The sequence below is a fragment of the Phaseolus vulgaris genome, chromosome 4 (assembly GCF_051622355.1).
Source record: "Phaseolus vulgaris cultivar YP4 chromosome 4, ASM5162235v1, whole genome shotgun sequence".
Lineage (NCBI taxonomy): Eukaryota > Viridiplantae > Streptophyta > Magnoliopsida > Fabales > Fabaceae > Phaseolus > Phaseolus vulgaris.
This window is the reverse complement of record NC_143501.1, coordinates 9,779,835-9,805,622: the sequence shown is the minus strand read 5'-3', so window position 1 is coordinate 9,805,622 and position 25,788 is coordinate 9,779,835. Positions and strand designations below refer to the sequence as shown.

Sequence of the window (25,788 nt, the reverse complement as noted above, 5' to 3'; positions counted from 1 at the left end):
ACACGGGAGTGAATAATGAATGTGGAAAATTTTTTACCATCACTAGCTTCATGCACTTTACTTTATTATTATTCTTCTACCATTCACACTCCCAAAAATGATCTTAAAGAATATTATATAATGCAAAAGCAATGTAACCCACAATCTTTGAGTTGATTCTTTTGAGTGTTCCCCCTTTTTTTTCTTATTAATTCTTTCTAATGTTTGGCACCATAAGTCAAACCAGGAGAAAACATTATGTCTTCTTCTTTACACTTATCAATCTGCATACAGTGTCACCAATTGATAGAATAGCATTGGTTCCTCATATTTATTACCTTCAAATATAATAGAATAGCAAGAACTTTTAAATTTAGTCATTTTCATTATGATGCAACTAGATTATTTTCATTTATATATTGTAATATGATCTTTATTAAATATAAAATCTATAAAATCTCTAATACATTTCTCTTATATTGTCAAGACATCAACATCTCCTAAATTAGATATTTATTGTTAATTTAATAACATTCTGATAGAAATATTTATTGTTAATTTAATAACATTCTGATAGAAGTGACATGATAGATTCAACGAACTTAATAAGGATAAACTCTTATACCATATTAGAAATTGAGTTTTTAAGTTTAAAATATTTTCTTATTAAATGTGGAGTTCAAACTAAAATAAAAGGTTTATATCAAACTTGAGTCAAACTTCATGTTGAACTAATTCTTATTGGTTCCACTTATTTTCTAATGAGTGCTGCTAATTAGATGTTCAGCTAAAAAATCCATTAGAATCACAGAGAGAGAGCCAGAGACAGAGAGGAGAAAATCAAGGTTACCCTGAAATGTAGTTCAATCAATCACAAAAATGAGACAAAGAAAGTGAAAGAGCAAATCGATCCCAGTTGATGTTGTCCTTCAACATATACAACTAGTGTAAAATCCAAAAGCATTTCCAAATTGCGGAATAAAACACAGCTCAACTAATACCTTAAGGGAAATGGTAAAAAATCAATGGAATACACAAATTTAAATTACAACTTTATTGTATATGTAAACTATATAAGTTTGTTGAATGCAATGGTTACAGAGGAAGAAAAAAAACTTGACAAGAACTTGATATAAAAGTCAACTTTCTTGGTCTTGAGAGATCCTCAACCATGGAAACAGGCTCCTTGTTGGCATGATATTTTGGAAAGAAAAAGCAGCCTAGCCACCAAAGGCTTTGCACAGTTGATCTAGCTAAAGCATGCTGGTTCTGTATTGAAAATGTCACTGTGATTATGTTGCTTATACAACTAGTATTGCTTGCATTAGAAGGACCTTGGTAGCTTCTCACTGTATTCAACTATTGCTGATGGAGGAAGTAGGCCAGAGCATATCTCATGCACTGTTGAGAAGAGAGGAAACAGCTCTAGCCACCCACGATGGCTTAGAACCTCATAGACCTCACTCGCAGTTGAGACACCCTTGGTGCAAGAAAGTTAGATCAATAAGGAAATCTAGATCAAGAACATAAAAACCACTAGTGGTTGCAGATTTTTTCTGGTATAATAGAAGTTTGGTGTTTTTCTTTGTGGTGGAAAGAAATCTCCAATGATATGAAAATTTAAACTGGGTTTGGTTGTTTGTTTTGTAAGTCTAGAATTTTGGATAAAGAAAATGAAGCTCAAAAAACAAGCTATAGTACATATATATCCATCCAATGATGCATTTTTTTCATTGCAGCTGAGATTATTAGTAGTTACATTATAGAGTAAAATGAATTGTACTTCTTTCTCAAGTTATAAACCTATGTATCTCAACTTTTGAAGAAGTTAGATGAAAAGTCTTTATAAATTGTAATGCTTAAGTTGATTTTAAGCTTTTACTAACGAGATAAGCTCAATTCATTTTACCTTCTTATTTTTTCTTATATATAGTACTATTTTTCATGCTAAGTATCATAAAATACCTGTAATTTCTGGCCCTGTAGCATTTCTGCTTCAAGCTCATCAAAAGACCTGCACAAAATTATGAAATATATAACACAATCAGGCATTTTCATTTACTCAATCTACAAATATGGACAAAAGAGACAGAAATACAAAGCAACCTCTTCCCTCCATTCCTTGCATATGCCTCAGCAACTTTTCTATTTCTTCCACCCACTGCCATAGACAATTTGGTTTTCATAAGAGAAGCAGTGAAAAATAGGGTGAAATTAATGAGCTTCCTTACAGCATGTTGTGATAAGGTCAGCTACACCACAGCTCTCAAAAAAGGTGCTGTCCTTAACAGATGGAAACAACATCTTTGAAAATGCCTTCATTTCTCTAAGACCAAGTCTCATGATTGCAGCCTACACACATGTAGAAAACCAAATCAAATGCACAAAAATAACTTTTTTTTTGTCCTTTGGGTAACATTCTGATCACAAAATCTCTTAAACTTACTTTTGTATTATTTCCCATCTCCAGGCCATCAACAAAACCTGTCCCATTTGTGTGTCATTCCTTGATTGTTCACAAAAAATAGAAAAAAAGGAGATAACAAAGTGCATATACAGTACAGGAAACCTGCAGCTATGGCCACAACATTTTTCAAAGTTCCACACAGTTCAACTCCTTCAACATCTTGAGCCTATTTATTCATAGAATACAAAAATTGTTAGCACCAATAATATCTCAACAACAACAATAACAAAGCCTTATTTAAATCAAGTGAGGTTGGCTATACAGATCAAATTGTTGGAGAACCCACATCGGCTAGAGATAGATAATGACATTTCATAGTATATAAATGGATACAAACCTCGCCTTAAATTCCACTTCTTAATATGCTATTATTTACCATGAGATCAAGCAATTCAATTAAAGGCCACATAATATCTCAGTGTTTTGAGTCATGATATTTCCTTAGTATTTACTACAAATTACTTTAAAGAGAAAATTCTGAGTTTCATCAAGCTTTATGCTGATTTACTAAAGAATGTGATGTACTCACAGCTGTCACAATGAAATAGGGAGTATAAAACAACTGAACCCATCTCTCAGCAACTTCTCTATTGTTCCTGTACCCAACAGTTGCTTCACTAAACTTCTCCACAGCTATCTGCAAACATTAATAGTAATTACAACAACCAAATATACTGAGTAGAAAACTATAAAAAAGAACAGAAACTGTAACTTCTTCTAACTACCTCATTTGCTATGTTGGCACCCATTAAAACAGAACAATTGATTCCCAGTTGCTGGGAGATGAGAGTAGAGATCATGCATGGCCCTTCCATCTTGACCTCCATCCCTTTAACTAGGGAAATAGCCTCAGCATCTTCCCTTATTTTCCTAACAAGCCTTTTGCATATTCCTTCCACAAATTGATGTGGAGTCACAAATACTAACATGTTGGAATCCCTCACTGCTCAATTTACCCCAAAGTAAACAGTTAACATTTTTTAATCCTTATGTGTAATTTAAAAGTTGGGTTCTTTGGGTATAAGGTTTTAATTTTTATGTACTAAATCACAGTAAAAAAAATAAGGAGCAAATAGTTTATGCACTGCTGATGTAAAAAGAAGTATGAAATTGTCGTCTAATCACAAACATTTTGATATGGTAATAATATATATGACTTTTACAATAACTACAATCATATCAATGATGATTTCTCAACGGTTGACCGAGTAAATTTTCTTATACTGACTGTAATAAATAAGTGAACAAAACTTATACCTGCATTTTCAAGGTCTGGATCAGCAACAACATTTTGGCCCAGTTTGATTCCAGGAAGATATTTGACATTTTCCTGCAAAAAAATAAACAGAGATGTTCAAATTCTTTTTTGGTACAGTCATAATAATAATAGCAATATTCATTGGAAACAAATTGCACATTCAACGGAAGTGAAATGAATAGAGTCCTCACATTGGTTCGATTGATGACATCTGTGAGCTTCTCACCACTCGGTAATGTCTCCTCATACACCCACATCCTCACTTCATCTGAGTTTCATCAAAATTAAAAATTTAAGATTATAATAAGTAGACTTTAAACTTAACTTTGGTCTTATTTCTAATGGACCTGGAATCTTCAACACTAAGTTAGAACACAAAAACAATAAAAACCTGCTGATAAAAAAACACAACAATAAACGCCTTCTTACCCAATCACATATAATTGAGTACAAAACATCAAATTTGAAACATCACAGTACACAAGCACCAGTACGAAATCAAGTAATGCATTGAATCATTCCATGACATTACGAATCATTGAAATTATCAAATGTAAGTGATGTTAGTATTCATTTGTTTCAGGCTTTCATCTTTCAAAACTTCCATCCAACTAGAACACAGGCACCAAAATCCCACAACAGGGACTGAAAATACAATAAAACATTTCTTTCCTTTCATAGTTTCAAGCCTAAAACAAAAGTCATTCAATAACATCAACAACTAAAATGACCAAAAATTACATCTTTGCAACTTCAGGGACTAAATCAACCCACGTCTGCAATTTTGGAAACCAATTTGAGCATTTGACGCATCAGCACCAAAGAGGGTGATGAGAGTAGTGAGAAAGAGAAAATTACCATGGAAGAAGCGAAGCCGGAGGGTGTTGGAGGCAATGAGCTTGGCTGCAACACTGCCCCAGTTGCCACTTCCAATAACAGTGACTTTGGATCTGTGTGTGGCATCATTGAGAGAGTTCAAGAAGTTGTTGTTCTGTGGCAGAGATTCTTGGTCTTGTGGAACCTGGGCTTCCAAGGCAGGAGCCATGAGAAGAAGAGAAAGAGAAGAATGGAAGGTAATGCAGAAGAAGTATGGGAGCAGTGGAAGAGTGAAGAGGAAGAGAGAGTGAATATAAGAAGGGAAAGAAAAGGGTGATGGGGGCGGAGATGGCACACCAGTTTCGTGAGAAACTATGTTTGAACCTTAAATCTGGCGATCTCTTCTATGTTTGCAACGTGTTTGCTGCTGCTCCAGTGGGGACCACTTTCTGAGTCTATCCATGCACACTTGTTCAAGATTTTGTTTCACATCTTTCTGGAACACTCATAATTCTTTCATATTTACCAATTAATCTTTTTTTTTTTTAAACTTCAAGAATAAGTATACAACAGGATATTTCACACTGTTAAGGATATAACAATCATTTGTCATATGAAAAATAATTATTTAAAATAAAAAAAATAAAAAAATGTATAAACAAATATAAAAGACTAAATCAAAACTCATACATAAAAAAACAACAAAAAAAACTAAATAAAAAAGTAAAAACTAATTTTTTTTAAAAAAACTACATGTCAAACAAAAGATCCATTCCAAATAATCATTTTTTCTTAGCATTTCTTAATGTCTTTTCTATGCTAAATTAATTTTTTAAAAATTAATCTTTAATAGTTTCTAATCTAACTAAAAATCTTTCTTTTACCAGAATAAAACACTGTTTAGGATAAAAATGACCAGCTATGTGCCAATAATTACTCAACTAGAACCATCAGATTTTGTCCTTAGGAACGAACTGAAGTGAATTCTGAACCTCTGATTCATGCCAGAAATGGAACACGTGACCTGATCTCATTGGAAGTTGAATTCTTAGAAAAAATATTGAATTGAAAATTTAAAGTTAATTAATTAATTAATTAAAAAATAAGTTTAGTCATCAAATTAAAATATTAATTTCAGTAATTTTTCTAGAGATGATAAATTTGAAAAAACATCTTAAATTTTTAAAATTTGAAGGTTAATTGAAAAAATGTTAATTTTAAATAGAAAATATTAAATTTAATATTTTATTGCATATAATTAGTTTATTAACTGACAATTAATTGATAATAAAATTTGGTAATTTAATTTATAATCTAAATTAATGATATGAACTTATTATTGAACTTAATAATCTAGTTAAATATATATGTTTTTTCACTGAAAACTATTTAAAACATTAATAATTACTGTAATAATAAATATATAATTTTTTGAATATATTTTTATATTTGGTAGGAAGTTTAGTATTTGTAAATATATTACTATATTAGATATATTGATTAACAAAATAATTATTAATAAATAAGAGAATTATTAGTAACTATGGTCGTATTTTCAACTTTATGTTTATGTAAAATTATTTATTGTAAAATATTTAATTTAAAATAATAAAATGAATAATTTAAATGAATACTAAAAACATGTGTAACACGAAATACAAAATGTTATTGATTATGATAATAAAAACAATAAAAGAATGAAATTAAAAATATAAAGAAGAACAATAAAAAATATGACATTAAAAGAACTAATAATAAAAAATGGTAATACTAAAAAATTGAAATGATAAATCAGTACTAAAAAATGTACCCATTTTTTTTATTTTGGATATCATAGTCATCTGAGTCCTCTAACTCACGAACTATATATCCTTAATAGTGGCTCTGCATAAATCTTTTGTATGACCAAAGAGTTCAATTTTTATTTTTGATTTTTCAGTGAATTGAGGTAATCCAAAATGTCTTGTACTAAATTAAGATTACATTACTCCAACAACATTAATATAAATTTTTATTTCAATGGAGTTGTGGACTATATACCACACGAACACAACAATAACACTCGACATGTATAATTTTCAAAATATAGAATATAAGATATTATATAATTATAAATTATATAAATTGACAATAAAGATTGATGTGCATAAGTATGTCTTTATTATTTTTTTTTTTTGAGAAAAAGATGTTTCTCATGACTAGTTCAAAAGGATTTGCTAATCATAATAAAAGTTTATACAATAAATTTGAATTTTTAGAAAATTAATGTATTTTTTTTAAAATTGTGCTAAAATTGTCAGAGATTCAACAAATATTTTTTTAATTCGACACTTCACTAATAGTGTCTTACAAATGTCGGTATCCGATACGTGTGTCTAACACGGACACACCATTTAAGAGACATGTCTGAGTCTCATTAATAAATTATATAAATTGACAATAAAGATTTATGTGCATAAGTATGTCTTTATTATTTTATTTTTTTTGAGAAAAAGATGTTTCTCATGACTAGTTCAAAAGGATTTGCTAATCATAATAAAAGTTTATACAATAAATTTGAATTTTTAGAAAATTAATGTATTTTTTTTAAAATTGTCAAAGATTCAACAAATATTTTTTTAATTAGACACTTCACTAATAGTGTCTTACAAATGTCGGTATCCGATACGTGTGTCTAACACGGACACACCATTTAAGAGACATGTCTGAGTCTCATTGGTTGTGGATGATCTAAAATCAACAACTCAAAATGGTATTCTAACTTTGTGAACTCTTTTCAGTTATCATAATTAAATGTGCTTATCACATTTGGTTAGAGTTTATTAGATGTAAGGGTGGACAAAAAATCCAAATTACTAAATCCAATTTATAATTATCCAAATCCATATTGTTTTTAATCCATTTAAATGGATTTATCTCAAATCCAAATCCATATTTTTGGATTTTAAATCCAATCCATATAATTGGAGATGGATTAGATATACATTGGATACAATTTTGGAACATCCAAAATAAATTTTGGTTTGGATTTTGAATTGGCCCGGACACAGGTCGAGCTAAGTTTGCCCAAGCCAAGTTTCAGCCTAGTCAATCCTAAGGCCCAGGTCAAGCTGAATCGACCCGAATCCGAATTGAACCTCAGTCGAGCTAAGTCAACTCGCCGCATCAACTCTCGATCCAAACCCATGTCTAGCCGAGTGAGCTTGGACCCAGGTCGAGTTGAGTTAGCCCGAACCTAGGTAGAGACGAGTTGCCTCGTGCCCAGGTTGAGCCAAATTGAGTCGGCCTGAACCTAGGTCGAGTTGTCTCGAACCCAAGTCGAGCTAAGTTGGCATGGTCCACATTCACGTCCAGACAGAGGCGAGTCGGCTCAGGTTCAGGCACAACCGCGTTGGCAGAGGTCCAAGTCGAGCCGAGTCAGCCTAAGCCAAGATCGAGCCGATTCGGCCCAAGCCCGTGTTGAGTGGAGTCCATGTCAACCTCATTCGATATAGGCCATGTCGAGCGAAGTTGGTCGGGCCCGTGTCGAGCAAAGTCGGCCCCGGCCCGTGTCGAGACGAGATGGTCTGGGCTCATGTCGAGCCAAGTCGGCTCATGCCTGTCTTGACTGAAGTCGGCTCGGGCCCGTGTCGAGCGGAGTTAGTAAGGCCCGTGTCTAGCAGAGTTAATCAGGCTCATGTCTAGCAAAGTTGACCAGGGACTGTGTCGATCTGAGTCAGTCGGGACTCGTGTCGACTGAAGTCGCCCCAGATCCATGTCGATCGAAGTCGACCTAGGACCGTATCCACCTAAATCAGCTTAAGCCCCTATTGAGTTGAGTCCATGTCAATTAAACTCATCACGGGCCCGTGTCAAGCGTAGTCGACCAGACCCATGTCTATCGAAGTCGGCCCAGATTTGTGTCGACCGAAGTCAGCCCGGGCCTGTGTCTACCAAAGTCGGCCTAGGCTCGTGTCAACTGAAATTAGCCTAGGCCCATGTCCACCGAGGTCGGTTCGGGCCGTGTTGAGCTAAGTCCATGTTGACCTGATTCATTTTGGGCACGTGTCGAGCGAAGTATGTTGAACCTTGTCGAGTCGAGTCAATCAGGCCCATGTCGAGCCCAGTCGACCCTAGCCCGTGTTGAATGGAGTTGACCTGGGTCAGTGTTAAGCAGAGTCGAACCAAGCCCATGTCGAGCTGAGTCGATCTAGGCCAGTGTCAACCGAATTTGCCGCAGGCTTGTTTTCATCGAAGTCGGCTCGGGCCCGTGTTAAGCTGAGTCCATGTCAACTTGATTCAGCCTAGGCCCGTGTCGAGCAGAGTCGGACAGGCCCGTGTCAAGCAGAGTCAGACAGACCCGTGTCGAGTGGAGTCGACACAGACCCGTGTCGACCAAAGTCAATTTGGGACCATATCGACCAAAGTCAACGTAGTCCGTATCGACCAAAGTCGGACTGGGCTTGTGCCGACCAAAGTCGGCTTGGGACTGTGCTGACTGAAGTTGGCCTGGGCTTGTGTTGACCAAAGTCGGCTTGGGCCCGTGTTGACCGAAGTCGGTCAACCTGTTTTTAGCCTAGTCCATGTCGACCCAAGTCGGCATGTGCAAGTCGAGTCCGCCCAGGCCCGTGTCGACTATAGTCTATCGATCAAAGTCGTCTCAGGTCCTGTTGAGTTGAGTCCATGTCGACTCGATTCGGCTGGGCCTGTGTTGAGCGAAATCAACCCAAGCTAATTACAACCCGAGCCCATGTTGAGTTGATTCGGTCTGGGCTCATGTGAAGCCGAGTGGGTCCAGACGAATGTTAAGTCGAGTCGACCCTGAGTCGAGTCGATCTGAGCCCAGATTTAGCTGAGTCAGTTCGGGTTCGAGTTTAGGTCAAGTCAGGTTAGGCTCAAGTCGAATCAAGTCAACCTGTGTCCAAATCGAAATGGATTTGATCTAATTGACAAAAAAATGGATTTATTCTAGATTTAATCTACTTTAAATGAATTTGAAAGAATTCAAATAAATTTGATCTAGTTAAAATGGATATGAATTAGATTCAATCCATTTATTTAGATTTGGATAAATTTAGATTGGATTTAGATTGAATTCTTCAAAATTCAATCCATGCTGATATCTTCAGTGCAATCATGATTGTGTTGTTTAGAATGTCAATAAACGACCAAAACTGGTTGCTGAGGCATGTGAATTCTTGAATCGTGAATAGTAACAACACGTGACCAGGTTCTGGGTCTCTGACTCGTGAACAATAACATGGTGTGACTCTATGCATCATAATTTGTAACATCTTGTAACTTGGTCTAGGATTCTTTACATGTGAACATGAACTAGCAGCAAGATTACTCACTGTTGTACTTGTATAGTAACACCATGTTTCTCAGTGCAAGATTCCTAATGCATGAATAGTATCATGGCATGACTCAGTGCATGATTCCTAGCATTTGAATAGTAACACTGTCTGAATCACTACAATTATTGTGTTCAAAGTTATTCAATTGAAAATCCCTCCATTTTGATAATTGATCCATTGAATAATCATTCCAAAGTCTTGGAATTATATCTTTTTTGAAAACTATAAAGTTCAACCTTGAAAGTTGAAGATAGTATTTCCAAGGTATCTTGAAAATGTGATAAGCATTAATTATCTAAAATTTATTTATGAAGAAGTTTTTCTCTCATTCTCTATAAAGAAAACTTGTGAGGAAGAGAAATACAAGTACGGGAGAAACATAGAGAGAAATGAGATAATAGATATCCACCTTAGTTTGAAATTAGAAATCTTAAAAGCTAGAGAGACATTGTATTCTATTCTTATTGGGTGAGATTGAGTGTTATCCACATCGAGTGGGAGAAAAAAAATATTGTAATCCGTAGAATGGAGATATCTTCTGGATTAGGTCCAGTGAGTTTTTATTTATCAAGTTGATAAGGTTTTCTCACATTAAAAATTATTGGTATCATTATTATTTTTTTTTTCTATTTTCTATTATCTATTCATGCAAATATCCATTTTGTATCACCACAAAAAAGGAAAATCAACAAAGTTAAGCAGTTGGGATTCTTGAATGTTGTATAGGAACATTGCATTCCTCAGGGAAAATACATGGTGCGTTATAATAGACCTTTTTTTTTCTCTCTAAATGTTTCAACAATTAAGGATATTTAAAACATGTAGAAGTTAGGGCAATACCTAGGTCATGGTCCCAAAAAGCATTAATGAATTATTCTATTCAATTTAAATTAATTGATTACTATATCTATTTATAACTATAAAACGAAACCTGTATGAATTACTCATCCATATTAAATTTAATCTAGAATCGCGATTCAAACCTAGGAGAAGCATGATAGACCTAAATATCATTAAGAACCAAATCTCAGGGAATTTAGATATCCATAGAGTAAATAAGTGCATAAAATTAAAATGGATTGTTGAAATGTAAAGAGATCAGAGAAGTCTGAACCGAATGAAACTTAAATTAAATAACTTCAATTGAAAATGTACTACATACCGTCAAGACCCTCCTAGCTTACATGACTAATTACTCAGGCAAATATACATGACTAACTATCCAGGTAAATACACATTCACATCCTAAGGACAAGTTAAGTTAAGAGCAAGAGATTAACTGAAAAGTCGTACTTTGGTGTCAGACTAATACAAAAATTAACTACATAAATTGTGCTAATCTAGATCCACTAATGGGAAAGCTCAACTTATCCTTATAAATAGATTGACCACCATATTTAATAGCATTTATCATTCTCAACAATTATATTATGAGTAGCTTGAACGTCAGATAATTTTGCAAGTACCTCCACCTCTGAGCGAAGAATGATAACTGAATGGGAATAATAGTCTATAAGACTAAAGACAATCTGTCATAAACAAAACAAGAAACTCCCTTACTTGGGTGACAAGTAAGGAAATGTTAGTTGTTTTCACCTATGCTAAGTGGTGTATTGATCCTAAGACTTGTCTGAAGTTTTGCGGTATGAAATGGATTGGGTAAGTGTCTGATATAAGGTAAGAGGTGGCAAGAAGAGGACGGAGAAGTAGGAACTGGACGGTCTTACAGTGGTCACAACTGTAGTGTTTTAGTTCAAGTTAAGTAAGTGAGTTTTTTTTTTTTTTTGGTGATATGCAGTTTAGAGCTTTACTTTTCTTAAAGATGAGGGGGGTTATGTTTTGCTTTATTGAACACACCTGATGGTTTTCTACAATATAAGTGTTGAGACACGCTTTAAGTGTTCATTTTTATTAAATTTATTCTTTGTTGATAAAAAACAGAAACTATAAAAGATTTGGAACCGTGCTTGAAACTGAATTTACACTCTGAAAGTTTGTAAATGTCCAAAGATAATAGATATATTAATGGTATTATAAAAAACTATTATAAAATCTCAAACATGAAAAGGGACAAAGAATCCTCTAAAGTGGTTGTACAATATTTACTATTAGATGGAGTTAGTGAAAGATGTACAAGGCACACATACAAGGCGAATGGAAGAATACCTAATCAAATTTGAGCTTACTTTAAACAACTTTATTTTTCTAGAATTGTGAAAAGTGGCTTAATGCATTACCATTCGTTGAGAGAATTCGTCGTTAAGCCAAATATTTTCCTCTTGAGTAGATTCATTAGGCACATGTAAATTTCTCAAGCGACATTACAGTTACTTCTGTTATTTGGAATTCTTGACCATTTCTTGAGCAAATTGTTCTATCACCAAGTGGATTATTAGTTAAATTTGTTAATGCAATTTTTGGATTTTCGTTAAGTGGATTTTGGCTGACTAAGCGAAATAACTTTGCCTTGAAGGTTTCTTTCCCATAATTTTTTTCTTAATCTATATATAACTTCAAATATACATAAACTAAGCTCTTTAAGGACTGAGTCCTTTAACCTTATTTACCAAAACTATTCTAATAATGAGAACTCAACTGTCAAAAAACATGGTAAATAAACTAAAATATAAAGCTAAAAAGTATGTATAAAATGAGTTCATCAATGTGACTCAATGGAAGTATAAATTGAGTTCATCAATGTGACTCTAGAAGATTTCTAACTCTTGAACAATAACATTGCGTGAAATGGTGCAATTATTTACTCGAGTTAATAGATGTCATTGGCCTGTTATGCTCAAGATTTTAGGTAATAATGACACATTATGCTAACTAAGATAGGTAAAGGCATGGAGACATGTCACTCACGCGATTTGAATTATAAAACATGAGGATATGTGGAGATTATGACTAAAAAATTTCCATTAAACAACTGAAATGAAAGGTTATTTCTAAAAGAGGGGTCCTTTAATGGTTTGGAAATAGTTCACAAATTCTTTGCAGCATATATATAAGAACAACCAAGAGATTGTATATATGTGTAGTTTGTCTCAACCAAATACACTGCAAGTTTCTACATTTTTAACAAACTAAAAAGAGGCAACCAAATACACTGCAAGTTTCGTTTTATTACCAGAATCTAATGAACCTTATAGGTCAACCTTCTGATTGAAGCCACTATTTTCATACTTATTCTGAGTTTATAGGAAATATATAAAGAACAAAAACCAGGATTCAGCCATCTTACTTGGGAAAACCCTGAAAATCCCTGAAAATGAAGGCTTTTAAAAACCCGTAACATGAAAGAATTACTCATCCAGAATCCAGATGAGAGATTGTGCGGCATTGCCACTCCATTGACAAGTCTCCAAAAATTGAAATGTGGCAATAACAATTTGACCGAAGAATGTAGCATGCAATAAGTGTGGACATCAAGACGGTTTGATCTTCCAGGTGGAGGTACCACAGACAGACTAAGTTTGTGAGAATTCTAACAAAAGTTAAGCAATCAATTTTGAATCACAGTTATAGTACTCAATAAGGGGCCATTATATTATAGATTCTAAGCCAGAGGCCACCAAAGTATTCCGCAAAGAAAGACTAGCACCAATGGCGGCTATACTATCTGTTAGTACCAACCATGTAGTTTTTAAGGAGCTCTGTCAAAGGGTTGTGTATCGTTGTAACAGACATCCCATACAGCTTCCAAGGAATCCTTGGCAGCAAAACCAGAGCAGTTGGGGTTTGCAGACAATGATTCCAAAACTCTTCTTCTCACACATTCCTTCAAGTACCATTACATTGATTCAGTATTGAACAAATATAAGCCGGAAAAAAGAGAGTCTAAAATATCAAATCAAATATACTAAAGCAAAGAGAGAATGCATGACAGCAGCAACAAAATAACAACAGATGTAATTTGAAGGAAAACAGAAAACTGTATCTGACACAATTTAAATGGGTTTATAAACATAAACTCTTTTCAGTCCCCTTAGAAATCACGAAAAAGTCTTTTAATATGCATAAGACAGACTAGTGTCCACCTCCCAACCAAAGAAAGAAGAGGGGTTATTTTTAAGTATCAGGGAGAAGCTGAAGCAATCATATCATATAGCAGTTGGCACGTAAGTTATGCTTCTACAAGTTTGTTTTTATTAAATTTAGTCCATGGTTTTAGTATTTCCTAATCCTTTTCTAATTAGAAATATTTAAGAAACCCCCTTCAACTATATGTCATTTTTCCTGGACAGGGCTCAAAGTCCAATCCCTCTAACAAGGCATCTTGGCCCAAATTAAGGACTATCCAGTGTGTTATTTGTAGTAAAAAATGGCCAAGAACACAAATAAGATGGTTTCCCAAGACACGGTTGAGCATTGCCCTTAAGGACTCATCTGCACAGCCTTGACCTCCAGGATTACATGTTCCTCCCCCACTACTATGTACGTTGTGCAAGAGAAGGATAAACGTTATGTAAATGAAGGAGGTAATGTTCACATACATGAAACATTAACATGGAACACGTTACGCCCCAATGTTATCATGTAAACATCCAAGGGTGAGACGTGTCACATAGCCAAAAACTAAGGAAATCACATAAGGATTTATATTAATGAAAGTTAAAAAGAAAAAAAATAAATACAAAAAATGGCAAAAGGGACCTGAACCTCCCTCCTTATCACATGCACAAGGGGAAAATTGACAGGAGTTTGAACTGAAACTAGCACAAAAAAAACTCAAAGGAGGCCACAACTTTGTTCGTCAGGCCACAACCTTTGCACCCACTTTGGAGGTACATGAAGTGTCTTGGTATATAAACTCTTTTAAAAAAAGTAAATATTAGGTGTTGACTGAAATTAATGGCATCATCTAGGAGCAATATTACTATAATACACTTAAGCAGAGGATATTGTTTATCGACCTAGAATAAAGGGATAGTGTCTTGTGTTAATAATTTTACCATTATTTACAGCTCAAATGTCACTGGTTTTGAATAACACAAATACACAGCCGTTAATAAAAATGACGCAAATACACAAAGTTCAGATATAGCATGCTTGCAATAGGGTCTTTTTGAACAAACTACACTTTAATGACTTATTTGACTTTCTCACAAATTAAAGATATGGACAAAGGAAAATCATGGTTCAGTTTGCACTGAGGGATGCCATAAAAAATGGTTACATTTCATTTTCTACGTATGTACTCTATACTATTTGAATTTAAACTAATGAATGGCCACACAGGAGGATGGGAATTAGAGATTTAGCAACATGTGTTGAATCCAACAAAATTGGAAATACCACCACATCATTATGTGGCAAGGAAAAGAGCAAAAGGCATAACTGTCTCTTCTCAAGTCTTTCTTCACCAATGCTTAATGTATATCATTAGACCATATAAGAATGGTTAAGCTATAGTAAAGCACACTAACAAGAAACCGCCATCTCATAATCCTACAACTCCGAACCTTCAAACTGACCTTTGATCCAAATTGAAGTAAAGTTACCTAGGGATACTGCTAGAAACTATATGTCCTTCCTCAAGTTTAATGTTAAATCAGGCCTCCAGGTGATTAACTCCCTCTACCTTAAATTTTTATATTTCCTTTGATCTAATTCAGCAGTCATGTTGTGAACAAAACTTATGAACCATGTTAGTGATGTATGGCTCCTAAGTACAAACTGCAGAGTATTTGGTAATGTGGATTTGGGATGACAACCATACAAAACAAAGTTTAATACAATCTAAAATCAAAGACAACTCTAGAGTTATATATTATCTGATGACAATGACATTTATTAACCATCACAAATCAATACTGTGGCTAAAAGAACGAGAATAGGGGAAAAGGATAGGTAGCTACTCTCTAATCTTTATTTGTATTCTATGTTCCACCAAACAGTAAGACATTTGCACTAATCTCTGGTAAACAAGCCAAATTCTAGTTACCATCCCTAGAAAATTATGCCAAGTATTAAAAATTCTGGCATGGATAACTTCAATTGGTCTATGATCTTTTGGCTTTTGATCTTGATCATATAACCTACTTAGCCCAGATCAAATCATATCTAACATACATACCAGTCAAGTGTCGTTTCTCAGAATTAAACAAGTTTTTCACCACTCTAGAAAACTTTCCAACAAAATTGGTATTTCAACAGATATATATGATTAAAAGGATTGCCCCCGAGTAATTTAGATATAGACAAACATGAGGATTTGCTTTTCCGTATCTTATCTTTTAATAATGCACTAATTGCTTCCACGAGGCAACATTAGAGGCAGTAACAATAGACTCAACCTTCAATTAAAATTGCTACTTTTTCAAATAAAATGGTTATAACTAAATTCCTCATTTTAATAATTTTGTTATCCCAATGGTCCTTTTCTTTGATGATTAGTTCAAAATATGCAAGCGCAATAGCTAGTTTTTTTTTATATTGTACTCTTTCTAATCCTTCATTTGTGCAAGCACAAATGTAGCAAAAAGTTGTGGGATGCTTAATACTCCCAATCTATGTATCGAATAGCAATTTTAAAACTTTTCAGATGAGAATAAATCTTCTGCGGAAGGACAAATTTAGTCAAACTTCGTACTTTCTCTTTCTCCAACTTATAACTAGATACTAAGTTTAATCTAGGAAAAGATCCAACTAAAATAAATAGCTTGCACTAATGAAGGAGGGAAATAAAAAGTTTACTTGTTCATGCCCTCGTAGTTTTATAAAACCTCGTAGTAGTTCCCGCTTATAATGACAATCGCCACTTAGATGATTAGTTCGTATCTGTTTCACAATATCATAAAGAAATATTAATTACGAGGTAAAAGGATTTGAAAAACCAACATAATCCCAATAGGAACACACTGTAAGATACGAACCTCAGTACAAGCATGGTGAGCACAATCCGTCCAATCCAAGTTGGCCCCACGACAATCATCAAACGCATGAATTAACTCACGAATTACCACCTGGTTAACGCTGTCTTGGATTTTTAAATTATTACTGCATACTTTTACCTGGGAGAAATGCACACCAACATAGGAGTAAATGAATACTAGTTAGTTGCAATCTTATTATTAAGAAGTGAACTTTAAATTAATTCAATCCTTATAAAACCGGTTTATAAAATGAAGTTTGCATCCAGTTATATACATTAAACTATCCTAATCTCTAGTCTAGATCTCCAACACTTAACATCAAGCCAAAGTAAAAGCATTGATCAGAATACTAATTCAACCAACAAAACAACGAAGCAGCAATAGGATAAGAGCTTATATTCTTCATCAAACAAAAGCACAACCAGCTTCTTAATTGTACATGTAGAACCATAATTCGAACTTTACAGCAGCATAACAATAGCTAAACAAAATTAACACACAAAATTTCCATTCAAACCACAATTACAGTTAACTTGAATGAAAGGAACAAAAGTAAATGAACAAGGAAACAAGTACCCCTTCACCTCGAACATAATAACCAGCCACTTTCTGGTTGCAAGTAATAGCTTTGAAAAAATTGTCTCCTACTGCACACCCAGCTTTTTCCAAACGTTCCCTCAAAAACTTCACCATTGGAGCTGTCAAAGAAAGTCGCCATAAACCCTAAACCAATTAACATAAAAACACAGAGATACGATAAAACCCTAAATCCTAAAACTATATAAAAATATGTAAGATTGTCGATGGGAGAAAGGTGAAGAAGAAAATGTAGAAGGAAATTTGACATACTTCGGAAACTCTTTTGAATCATGATTTGGCATTCTTCCTCAGACATAGATTTCTTCTCCATTACTTAATCTTTCAGTTGCAACAACCTGAAGTAGCATAAACTTGGTGTTGGTGATGACAGAGGAAGCAAGGGGTAAAACATTTACATTTAAAAAACAAATACATAATAAATAAATTCAATAGCAGAAAATCAAAATAATTGGGGGGAGACAAATTAAAAAAAAAAAAAAACACATGTCTGTTCATATATTATTTTTTAATATTATATAATCATATCGATTTTCACAAACACTTTTTTAATTTTAGAAAAAAGTACTTAAAACAATTCATTATATGATTATTTATATTAGGTTTTCTCTTTATCATATAAAGTTAAACTAAAATAAAATAAAGGTTTAAATATGTTTTACATTAGTACTGATTTAATTTTTTATTCATGCAATCCTTTTTTGTTTTTTAATCTTCAAAATGTTTCTTGTTTATTTTTTTTAATTACTCTTAAAAAAATCTAACCAGAAATAATGATAAAGAATAAGAAAACAATTAAAAAATGCATTTTTTTTAAATCAATATAATCACAGACAACATAAACATATTTGAAAATAAAAATTTACAGCGCCTAAAACATATATTAATATAGTAATATATAAAAGTAAAAACATACAATGTAGTATATAAATATCCAAATAAAATAAATTAGTGTATATCACTATTAATATCTTATATACTAAAAATATAAAAAAAAATAAGAAAATCATATTTTAGTGAAAAAGGGATAAAAATAATATAAATCTATTTATGAGTTGAGAAAGTGAAAAAATATAAAATAAAATTTTAAAATAAGTAAAAAAAATGAATAAATATTGAAGATAGGTCAAATTTAGAATAACTTAAATTGAACTTCAAAGTTTGTTTTTTTTTTCTTTCAAATAAATGGGAAATGATGATGATTAGAGAATTTAAGAATAATCATATAGTGATCTTATAAACATGTAAAAGATTTTCACAAAACACTTGTAAAAGACCATCAAAGTTTATTATAGGTGTAATAGATGAAACAATACAATAAGTAGAATTTTATACTAGTTTCCTCCAATTTTTTGCTTCATTCAATTCTCATTTTCAACTTGTAAATGGTTCACTAATCTAAAATTGATTACAAATATTCTCAGTGATACTTCTAATTTACAACAAGACACAAAGTCACTCTTGGTTATTCCTTTTACCTCCCCTTGAGATAAAGAACAAAGTATTCTTTAACATTAAGTCCATTCTAGCTTTCCCAAGTTTTATATTATTATTGTTCTTTGCTACAATAAAAAGTTGTTTAAAAATTGTAAAGAAAACTCTCAACAGAGAGGATATAAACTATGAACATTCCTTGTCAAGATAATAGAGTTCATATAGTGAAGGTTTTACAAAGAGAGGATAATCTCTCTATCATCTATTAGACTATCTATATAGATCTAACAATTGAATAGATTTTGCAAAAGCGCATTCACAACATCTGAAATTTCATGTAGGATTATTAATTTAGTTTGCATGGTGAGTCTTCTGTCTATAGATGTCTTGAAAAAGATCATTGAAGCTTCCATGCAAATTTTGTCCTTATGTTAGTTCTTTAATAGAGGTTGATCTTTTCATTGACAACTTCTTCTGCTGCACTCAACTTGCTATGCAAAGGACAATTTTTCTTCTAAATATACCTTTGCATACTGGCAACACTAAATTAAGCATAAAATCTCAAAAAAGGTTTATCTACTAAGTCAAAATCATTGTGGGAATCAATGACTTGTATTTGGTGAAGGGTAGGTAGTCTAGCAGATGAAATTTGCATCTTGTGCATATGCGTGATTTCAATGTCTAGTACTTTCATGTTGACATATTTTGATAATTGTCATATAATGATTATACTTAGCATCTTGTGTTATATGTATGGTTTTAGTGTCTACTACTTTCATGTTGACATTCTCTAATACTTTAGACAATCTTGCTCTAGATAATATAATAGTTTTAATGTGGCATCGCCTTATTCTCTTTAAGCATAATGGCTTCTTTTTTTCCTTATACACACTTGCAGAGACTGTGGGTTATGTTGATAAGACTATATTAGTTGATATGGATTAGACCATCCATGAAAGGTTGTTAGATATCGTATAGTAGTCAAATTAAAAATATTCCAGCGTAACACTAGAGAAATGATAATATAGAAGTGGTTAGATGACCTCAAGTCATCTATCAACAAATCCAATAGCAAGTTCAGTGAACAAATTCAAAACTTATATGTAAGCAATGAAAATAGCAATAAGAGTAAAGGGGGTTGTGTTGTTAAGCAAGAAAATATAAAAGATGAATTTAAAATAGTAGAGAGCGCAAGTTGACTCGCAAGTTCCTCCACCAATGAGTTTCTCATAGTTATCTAAAGATTATCACCCTTCAATTCTCACACAAGGTTAAACTAAATCAAACATGTGTTAATCCAGTTCAACCGAACCTTGTCATAAAAAACATGTGTCTACGAATGTATTCAATACCCACTTGTATCCATACGTGTACTTATGGGATGTTTCTCTCCTCTCTCTTGAATCATGCACCCAAAAAATTAATCAAAACAATGCAAATTACCTAAGAAATCAAATTTTAAGACAAGGAAGACTCTCAATCATGCATTCAAGTACAACCTCTAAAAAATAGTTTTCCAGGAGATCAAAAGATTAAAACAACTACAGAGAATTGAAAATTGAAACTTTTATTGATCAGAACCTCAAAACTCAATGGGAAATTACCTCAAATATCATGCCAAAAATGTTGCTCAAATTAAGAGCACTCATATAAGTCAAGAGATAATACAAACTAACTCGACAAGCAGATGACTAAGGATACCACAAACTCTTCACAAAGAGGTCATTCATCTCAACATACAAGACAAAGCCCCACCAAATCTCAGAAGAGCCTTAACAGAGGGAGAACCTAACATGAATCAGAATATCAGTTGTTCTTCCTTCTAGTCTTCTTACAAGACATGTTAAGTAAATAAATTGGGCTCACTTTAAGCTTCAATTAGAAAAATAAGCTAGAAGAGGGTGTACTTAGTAAATTGGGCTTGTGCCAAAATCCACCTTAACCTAGCTTCTAGAAACTCACCCATGTGCTCACCTTTGACCTAGATTCTAGAAGACTCCTTCATTTTCTCACATTGACCTAGTTTCTAGAAGCTTGTAGTCATTTACACCTCTACCCTTCCTCTCTTCATGACACTCATATCTATAAATAGGGTTCCTCCCCTTTTGTAAATCACACATTGAATTTTGAATATAAAGAAACTCTGTTTAAGTGTTTAGTGAGCTGAGTCTCCCAAAGGTTACTAGTCTTATCTTGTGAGTGCCATGATCCATCTTCCATTCCATAAGCTTTCTCTCATCTCTATCTTTTTCTTTCTTCCATTACACCTTCCATAATTCCATTTCCATTTGTTTATTTTTTCTTTGTTTTTTTTTATTTGGTCATAATATTGCTTCCTTCCATCTTATGTTATTTTAATTTTTGCACCTCATCATCATTATCACCTTATATTGTGTTTTTCTCTTTGCCCTCTAGAAGTGAACCTTCACACTTACTTAATCATTTTGTCAAGTTCATGTCTAATGGGAATCTTCTTTGGGTTTCTCACCATATTTTGCTTAAAACAAAAACTCATAAGCAAAGTGCCACCATAAAATGTGCAAAATCAACTCACATCAAAAGACCAAAGGTTGCACTATACTAAAAAGGCTAATCAGATTATAGAGCAAACCTGACAACTTCAAAGAAGATCTTTTAGGCTTAAGGAAGATTAAACTACTAGGATGCATAGGAACTTCATGGAAAACATTAAGAGTGTTTATCCATAAGCCTAGGAGAGCGGGCTTACCCTTGTATACGTGGAAAGATGCTATCCTCCCAAGAGAGCAAGATGATCTGAACTACGAGAAAAATAATCATTGTATTCGTCCTTAGGCGCAAACTTTCCTAGTCATCAGACCTAATGATCAGTAGGTCATTGAAACACCAAACCTTCAAATCTTAGTCATAAGTAACTGTTTGGCAAAGATTACTCAGTGTCAGACAAGAGCGACTCAAGTAAAGAAAACTCAATGACAAAGTTAGCCACGAGTGGCTACAATCAGAAAGAAAACTCAATCAACTAAGAGTGGCTAGGTGCAAAGAATACCCAGGGTCAAAAAGAGTGACTTGAGTAAAGAATATTTGGTGTCATCCAGTAGTGATTTGAGGAAAGAATACTCAAGGGGTTAGCTAACAGTGACTACAAGCCTAAAGAATACTTGAAATGTACTTCACTACAAGAGTCTGGTTAGTTGAAGTTGACTGGTTGGCCAAAAATTGGGTGTAGTCTGTGCGACACATGAACCATTATAAATTGTTGTGTGTGTGTTCCTTTTTTTTTTCTATCTCCTTTATATTATATGTTATCACCATCTGCACCAACCCAAGGAGGAGAGTTAATATATGAGTACATACCTAATTTTACCAAATTGCTCTTAAAACTTGATTTTTGATTTGCATGGTTAGTCACACGCTAAACTATCATCTAATCACATGTCAAAGCAAAAACTAATATAAGTTAGTCAAATAATTTAGTTGAGTTGCAAATTTGTGTCTAACATGACCTTTTGGACTGGAAGAAATAAGGACAATATAAGTGTTTAAATATATTCATCTCATCATATGTATTATAAGATTATTTGAGGAAAATCATTTAATGTTTCATGAGAAGAAACTTGTTGAAAAAGATTTATGTATATCCTCAAGAATAATCTAGTGATGCCTAGCTCGAGTTTTATAATTTTTTTATTTATTTTTAATAAATCATCATAGGTCAAACCTGGATCTGGTGTTGCCCAACCTATCAGATGCAAGAATCATATTCTAATATTCAACCGGAATATGAAAAAATATTAGACAAATGATTCATTGGAGGTAGTCAAGTGTGTCTGATCAGATGAAGAAATTTCAATGTGGTCCTTTTACAAATCAAATAATCTCATTAGCATCATTAATTAAGTGATATTTTGAAAAAAGTCTCAAAATTAATTAAATCACAATTCAATCTTCCTTTGTGATTTTTTTTCACAATAGATATGCGAGACTCTATGATAACTCCAATCTTAAGGATGCAACAATTGGAAAGTCAAGTGGATGCAAAGACAATAGATGGAAGTGGAGTCTTGAGTGGAGGAGGGAATAATTCGAATGGAAACTACCACAAGTATCCACTTCGAGTCAAGACAAATTAGAAAATACTCCAAATAGGGATAAGGAAAACAAATAGGTATGAAAGGGTGAAGTAATGCAAATATACACTCTCAAGTTAGTCAATAGAAAAACTACAAAATAGCATCATAGGAAAGATTTTGGAAAACAAAGGCCTTAGTTTCATAGAGGGTGTTCCTAAATAAAGTGTTTATGAGAAATAATCTAAATAACATGGGAATAAATCTAGAAAATAGCCTTTGTGTTATCTGTGGATTAATATAAGAAACAACTATCTATTCTTTGGTTATATGCGGTAGGAGGTAAGGTGTGAGATATGTGTAATAGATGGATATGAGTAAGCTTAACACATCATAATCAACAAATGTAACACTTTCAACAAAGCATTTTTAGGATCAACAGTAAAAAAAAGATTTAGAGAGGCATATGGGTTTATGGAACATATGGAATAAAAAAATATATATTTAGGAATGCGAGGGTTGTGTTAAGCATTATACTCAAAGTCCTCATTAATTTTATTTTGAAATTTGAATGGTCAATAATTATGACCTTTAATTCTAATTTTAAATGTCATTTATACTATAATTTTAGATGTAATTTATAGTATAGTTGTTATAAGAGAACATGTAGAGTTTGAGAAGTCTATTGTGAGACTATTTAGAGAGATTGTATTCTTATTTGAAAAGTAGTAGTAAAATAAAAATATATTTTCTGTTCACAAATTTGGTATCAGAGCTATGGTTAGTATAACTAATAGTTTGTCATTGTCTCGACTAACAAAGGTGGCGAATTATAATTAGAGCTTCCAAACGAAAGCCCTTATGGGATCTCAGGATCCTTGGAAGGTGGGTTAAGAAGGTTATGAAGAATTAGAAAATACCACCGGATACTCGACGATCCAAAACAAAACACTGAAAGAGACACAATCGAAAGATAAGGAAACTTTGTACATGTTGTGTCAAGCTATTAATGAGGCATTTTTTGAGAAGAGTGCGAGTGCATCCACTTCAAATGAAGCCCGAGACATTTTGGAAAAAGGTGTTCAAGGGTGTTGTCTGAGTTAAACAAATGCGTCTTCAAACTCTATGAGGTGAGTTGGAGGCCATAAAGATGAAGGATTCATAAGATGTATCTAGTTATATTACTCGTGTGCAAACGCTAACCAATCAACTCAAACACAATGGACAAACTCTCACGGATACAAGGGTCATGGAGAAAATTCTTCGATCAATGATATATGATTTTGAAAATGTTGTATGTGCAATCAAAGAGTCAAGAAATTTGGAGAAATGATCATTGATGATTTTGCGGGTTCTCTTGAAGCACATGAACAAAGAAAGAAGAAAAAGAAACAAGAAGTCTTGGAGGAAGACTTACAAACAAAGATGTCCATAAAGGAAGACAAAGTTATGTACGTGCAACATAACCGAGGAAGAGGACATGGACGCGGAGGTCACAATTTTGATCGCAACGGAGGTCTTGATCATGGAAACAACAATGAAGAGAGAGGACAAATGAACCAGTCAAACTGGCATGGACGAGACAATGATCGTGGAACAGGTGGTCATTCAAATTGTCCAAATGTTGAATGTTACAATTGCAACAACTATGGACACTATGCAAAGCAGTGCTATGCTGAGAAGAGAATGGAAGAAAATGCAAATTTACTAGAGGAAGATGAAACAAAAGATGAAGGAATTCTCATCATGGCCAATGAAGGCGTCACTTTGGATAATGACATGCTATGGTATCTAGACATTGGTGCTAGTAATCATATGTGTAGACACAAACACCTCTTTCTTGGTATACAAGAGATAGAAGATGGACATGTGTCCTTTGGAAACTCAACTAAGGTTCCAATTATTGGAGAAAGGTTGTTCAATTTTCATGAAATACCGAATTTTTCACTTGAAGGACAAAAATGGATGAGTACTCGCACATGTGAAGATGGCAAAGAATCAGATGTTCAAACTGAACTTTATTAAGAAGTGAACTTTAAGTCTAACTCAACCTCTTAAAATCGGCTTATAATAAGGTGGGGTTTGCACCCACTTATATACTATGAAATATCCTTAACTCTAGTCAATGTGGGATCATTAATGTTTTTTTGTAGCAATAAGAAACTTGACTCATGTGTTGTACTTGAAAATAATGGTTCTGATTTGGGAAAAGGTAGTAAATAAAATGTTGTCGAGGCATCATCTAAAAGGGATATATGGTCTAATCATTATGCTCCAAGCTCATTGAACCCAGAGTCTTCCTCAAATCCTTTCAATTCCAAGGGCAAAAGTGTAGAAGATTTTTTTTTGGGAAATTAAAGTTATTCAAACCATAACTTTGCATGGTTGCTGTAGTGAAAAAGACTGAAGTTGCTTCTAATCCAGAATAGTGTGGTGGATTTTGGAAAAATATTGGAGGCAATTGGTGTCAGACAAAACATAAAATTGCAAGTGTGGGTGATGACAAATAGTAAATGTTTGAGTTTAAGGGAGGAATTTGTTAAGCATTAAACTCAGTCATCATTTGCAGAATCTTACCCTAAACTCTGTCATAGTGTAGTATATATTATACATGATCTTGGATATGCAGAACTGAATGATTGACATTATGTTGAGTGTAATAAGGTATGGAGTTAAGTTTTTATCTGTGGGTTATAAGTTAGGAGGAGAGTGAAACCAATGTTTTAAGAGAATAACCAATATAAGGTAGTGAAGTTTATTGAAGGAGAAACACACATAAATTCATCCAACACCCTCACACAATGATGATTCATCAGTTCTAAATTTAGGCTCAGTTATACTATGAGTTCTGTAACTATCTACATTTATAATATCTAGATTTGTTGCTGAAAAAAATATTTTTTTTAATAATTTCAGGAAAATTAAGTTCTTTTATTTAATACATTTTCCAATGTATTCTACTATGTATAAACTA

At 33.3% G+C, this 25,788-nt stretch overlaps 2 protein-coding genes across 3 annotated transcripts; both read right to left on the bottom strand.

Moving 5' to 3' along the window:
• Window positions 1–1,010: 1,010 nt before the first annotated feature.
• On the bottom strand, window positions 1,011–5,025 carry LOC137837165 (glycerol-3-phosphate dehydrogenase [NAD(+)]). Its single transcript, XM_068646053.1, has 11 exons — window positions 4,563–5,025; window positions 3,896–3,972; window positions 3,704–3,776; window positions 3,172–3,389; window positions 2,976–3,083; window positions 2,549–2,612; window positions 2,426–2,463; window positions 2,211–2,331; window positions 2,086–2,140; window positions 1,945–1,993; window positions 1,011–1,459 (listed from the first exon to the last, which is right to left on the bottom strand). The coding sequence occupies exons 1-11, from the start codon at window positions 4,747–4,749 to the stop codon at window positions 1,304–1,306; spliced, it is 1,146 nt and encodes a 381-aa protein (XP_068502154.1). The 5' UTR covers window positions 4,750–5,025; the 3' UTR covers window positions 1,011–1,303.
• Window positions 5,026–12,862: 7,837 nt separating this feature from the next.
• Window positions 12,863–17,770, bottom strand: LOC137837164 (Ku70-binding family protein). 2 transcript variants are annotated; one of them, XM_068646052.2, is made up of 5 exons: window positions 17,584–17,770; window positions 17,311–17,432; window positions 16,735–16,872; window positions 16,556–16,639; window positions 12,863–13,637 (listed from the first exon to the last, which is right to left on the bottom strand). In XM_068646052.2, the coding sequence occupies exons 1-5, from the start codon at window positions 17,642–17,644 to the stop codon at window positions 13,503–13,505; spliced, it is 540 nt and encodes a 179-aa protein (XP_068502153.1). In that variant the 5' UTR covers window positions 17,645–17,770; the 3' UTR covers window positions 12,863–13,502. The 2 variants fall into 2 exon arrangements, with proteins under 2 accessions (XP_068502153.1, XP_090157993.1); XM_090301867.1 differs by having other exon boundaries at window positions 17,319–17,432; window positions 17,584–17,702.
• Between the last annotated feature and the right edge of the window lie 8,018 nt (window positions 17,771–25,788).

Coding starts and splice junctions, on each gene's coding strand:
- LOC137837164 (XM_068646052.2), bottom strand. CDS start 17,644: ATGGAGAAGAAATCTATGTCTGAGGAAGAATGCCAAATCATGATTCAA. Junction 17,433..17,583: donor GATTCAAAAGAGTTTCCGAA/GTATGTCAAATT, acceptor TTTCTTTGACAG/CTCCAATGGTGAAGTTTTTG. Junction 13,638..16,555: donor AACTACGAGGGCATGAACAA/GTAAACTTTTTA, acceptor TGGTACTTGAAG/GAATGTGTGAGAAGAAGAGT.
- LOC137837165 (XM_068646053.1), bottom strand. CDS start 4,749: ATGGCTCCTGCCTTGGAAGCCCAGGTTCCACAAGACCAAGAATCTCTG. Junction 3,973..4,562: donor CCGGCTTCGCTTCTTCCATG/GTAATTTTCTCT, acceptor GATGAAACTCAG/ATGAAGTGAGGATGTGGGTG. Junction 3,390..3,703: donor TCCAGACCTTGAAAATGCAG/GTATAAGTTTTG, acceptor TAAATTGAGCAG/TGAGGGATTCCAACATGTTA.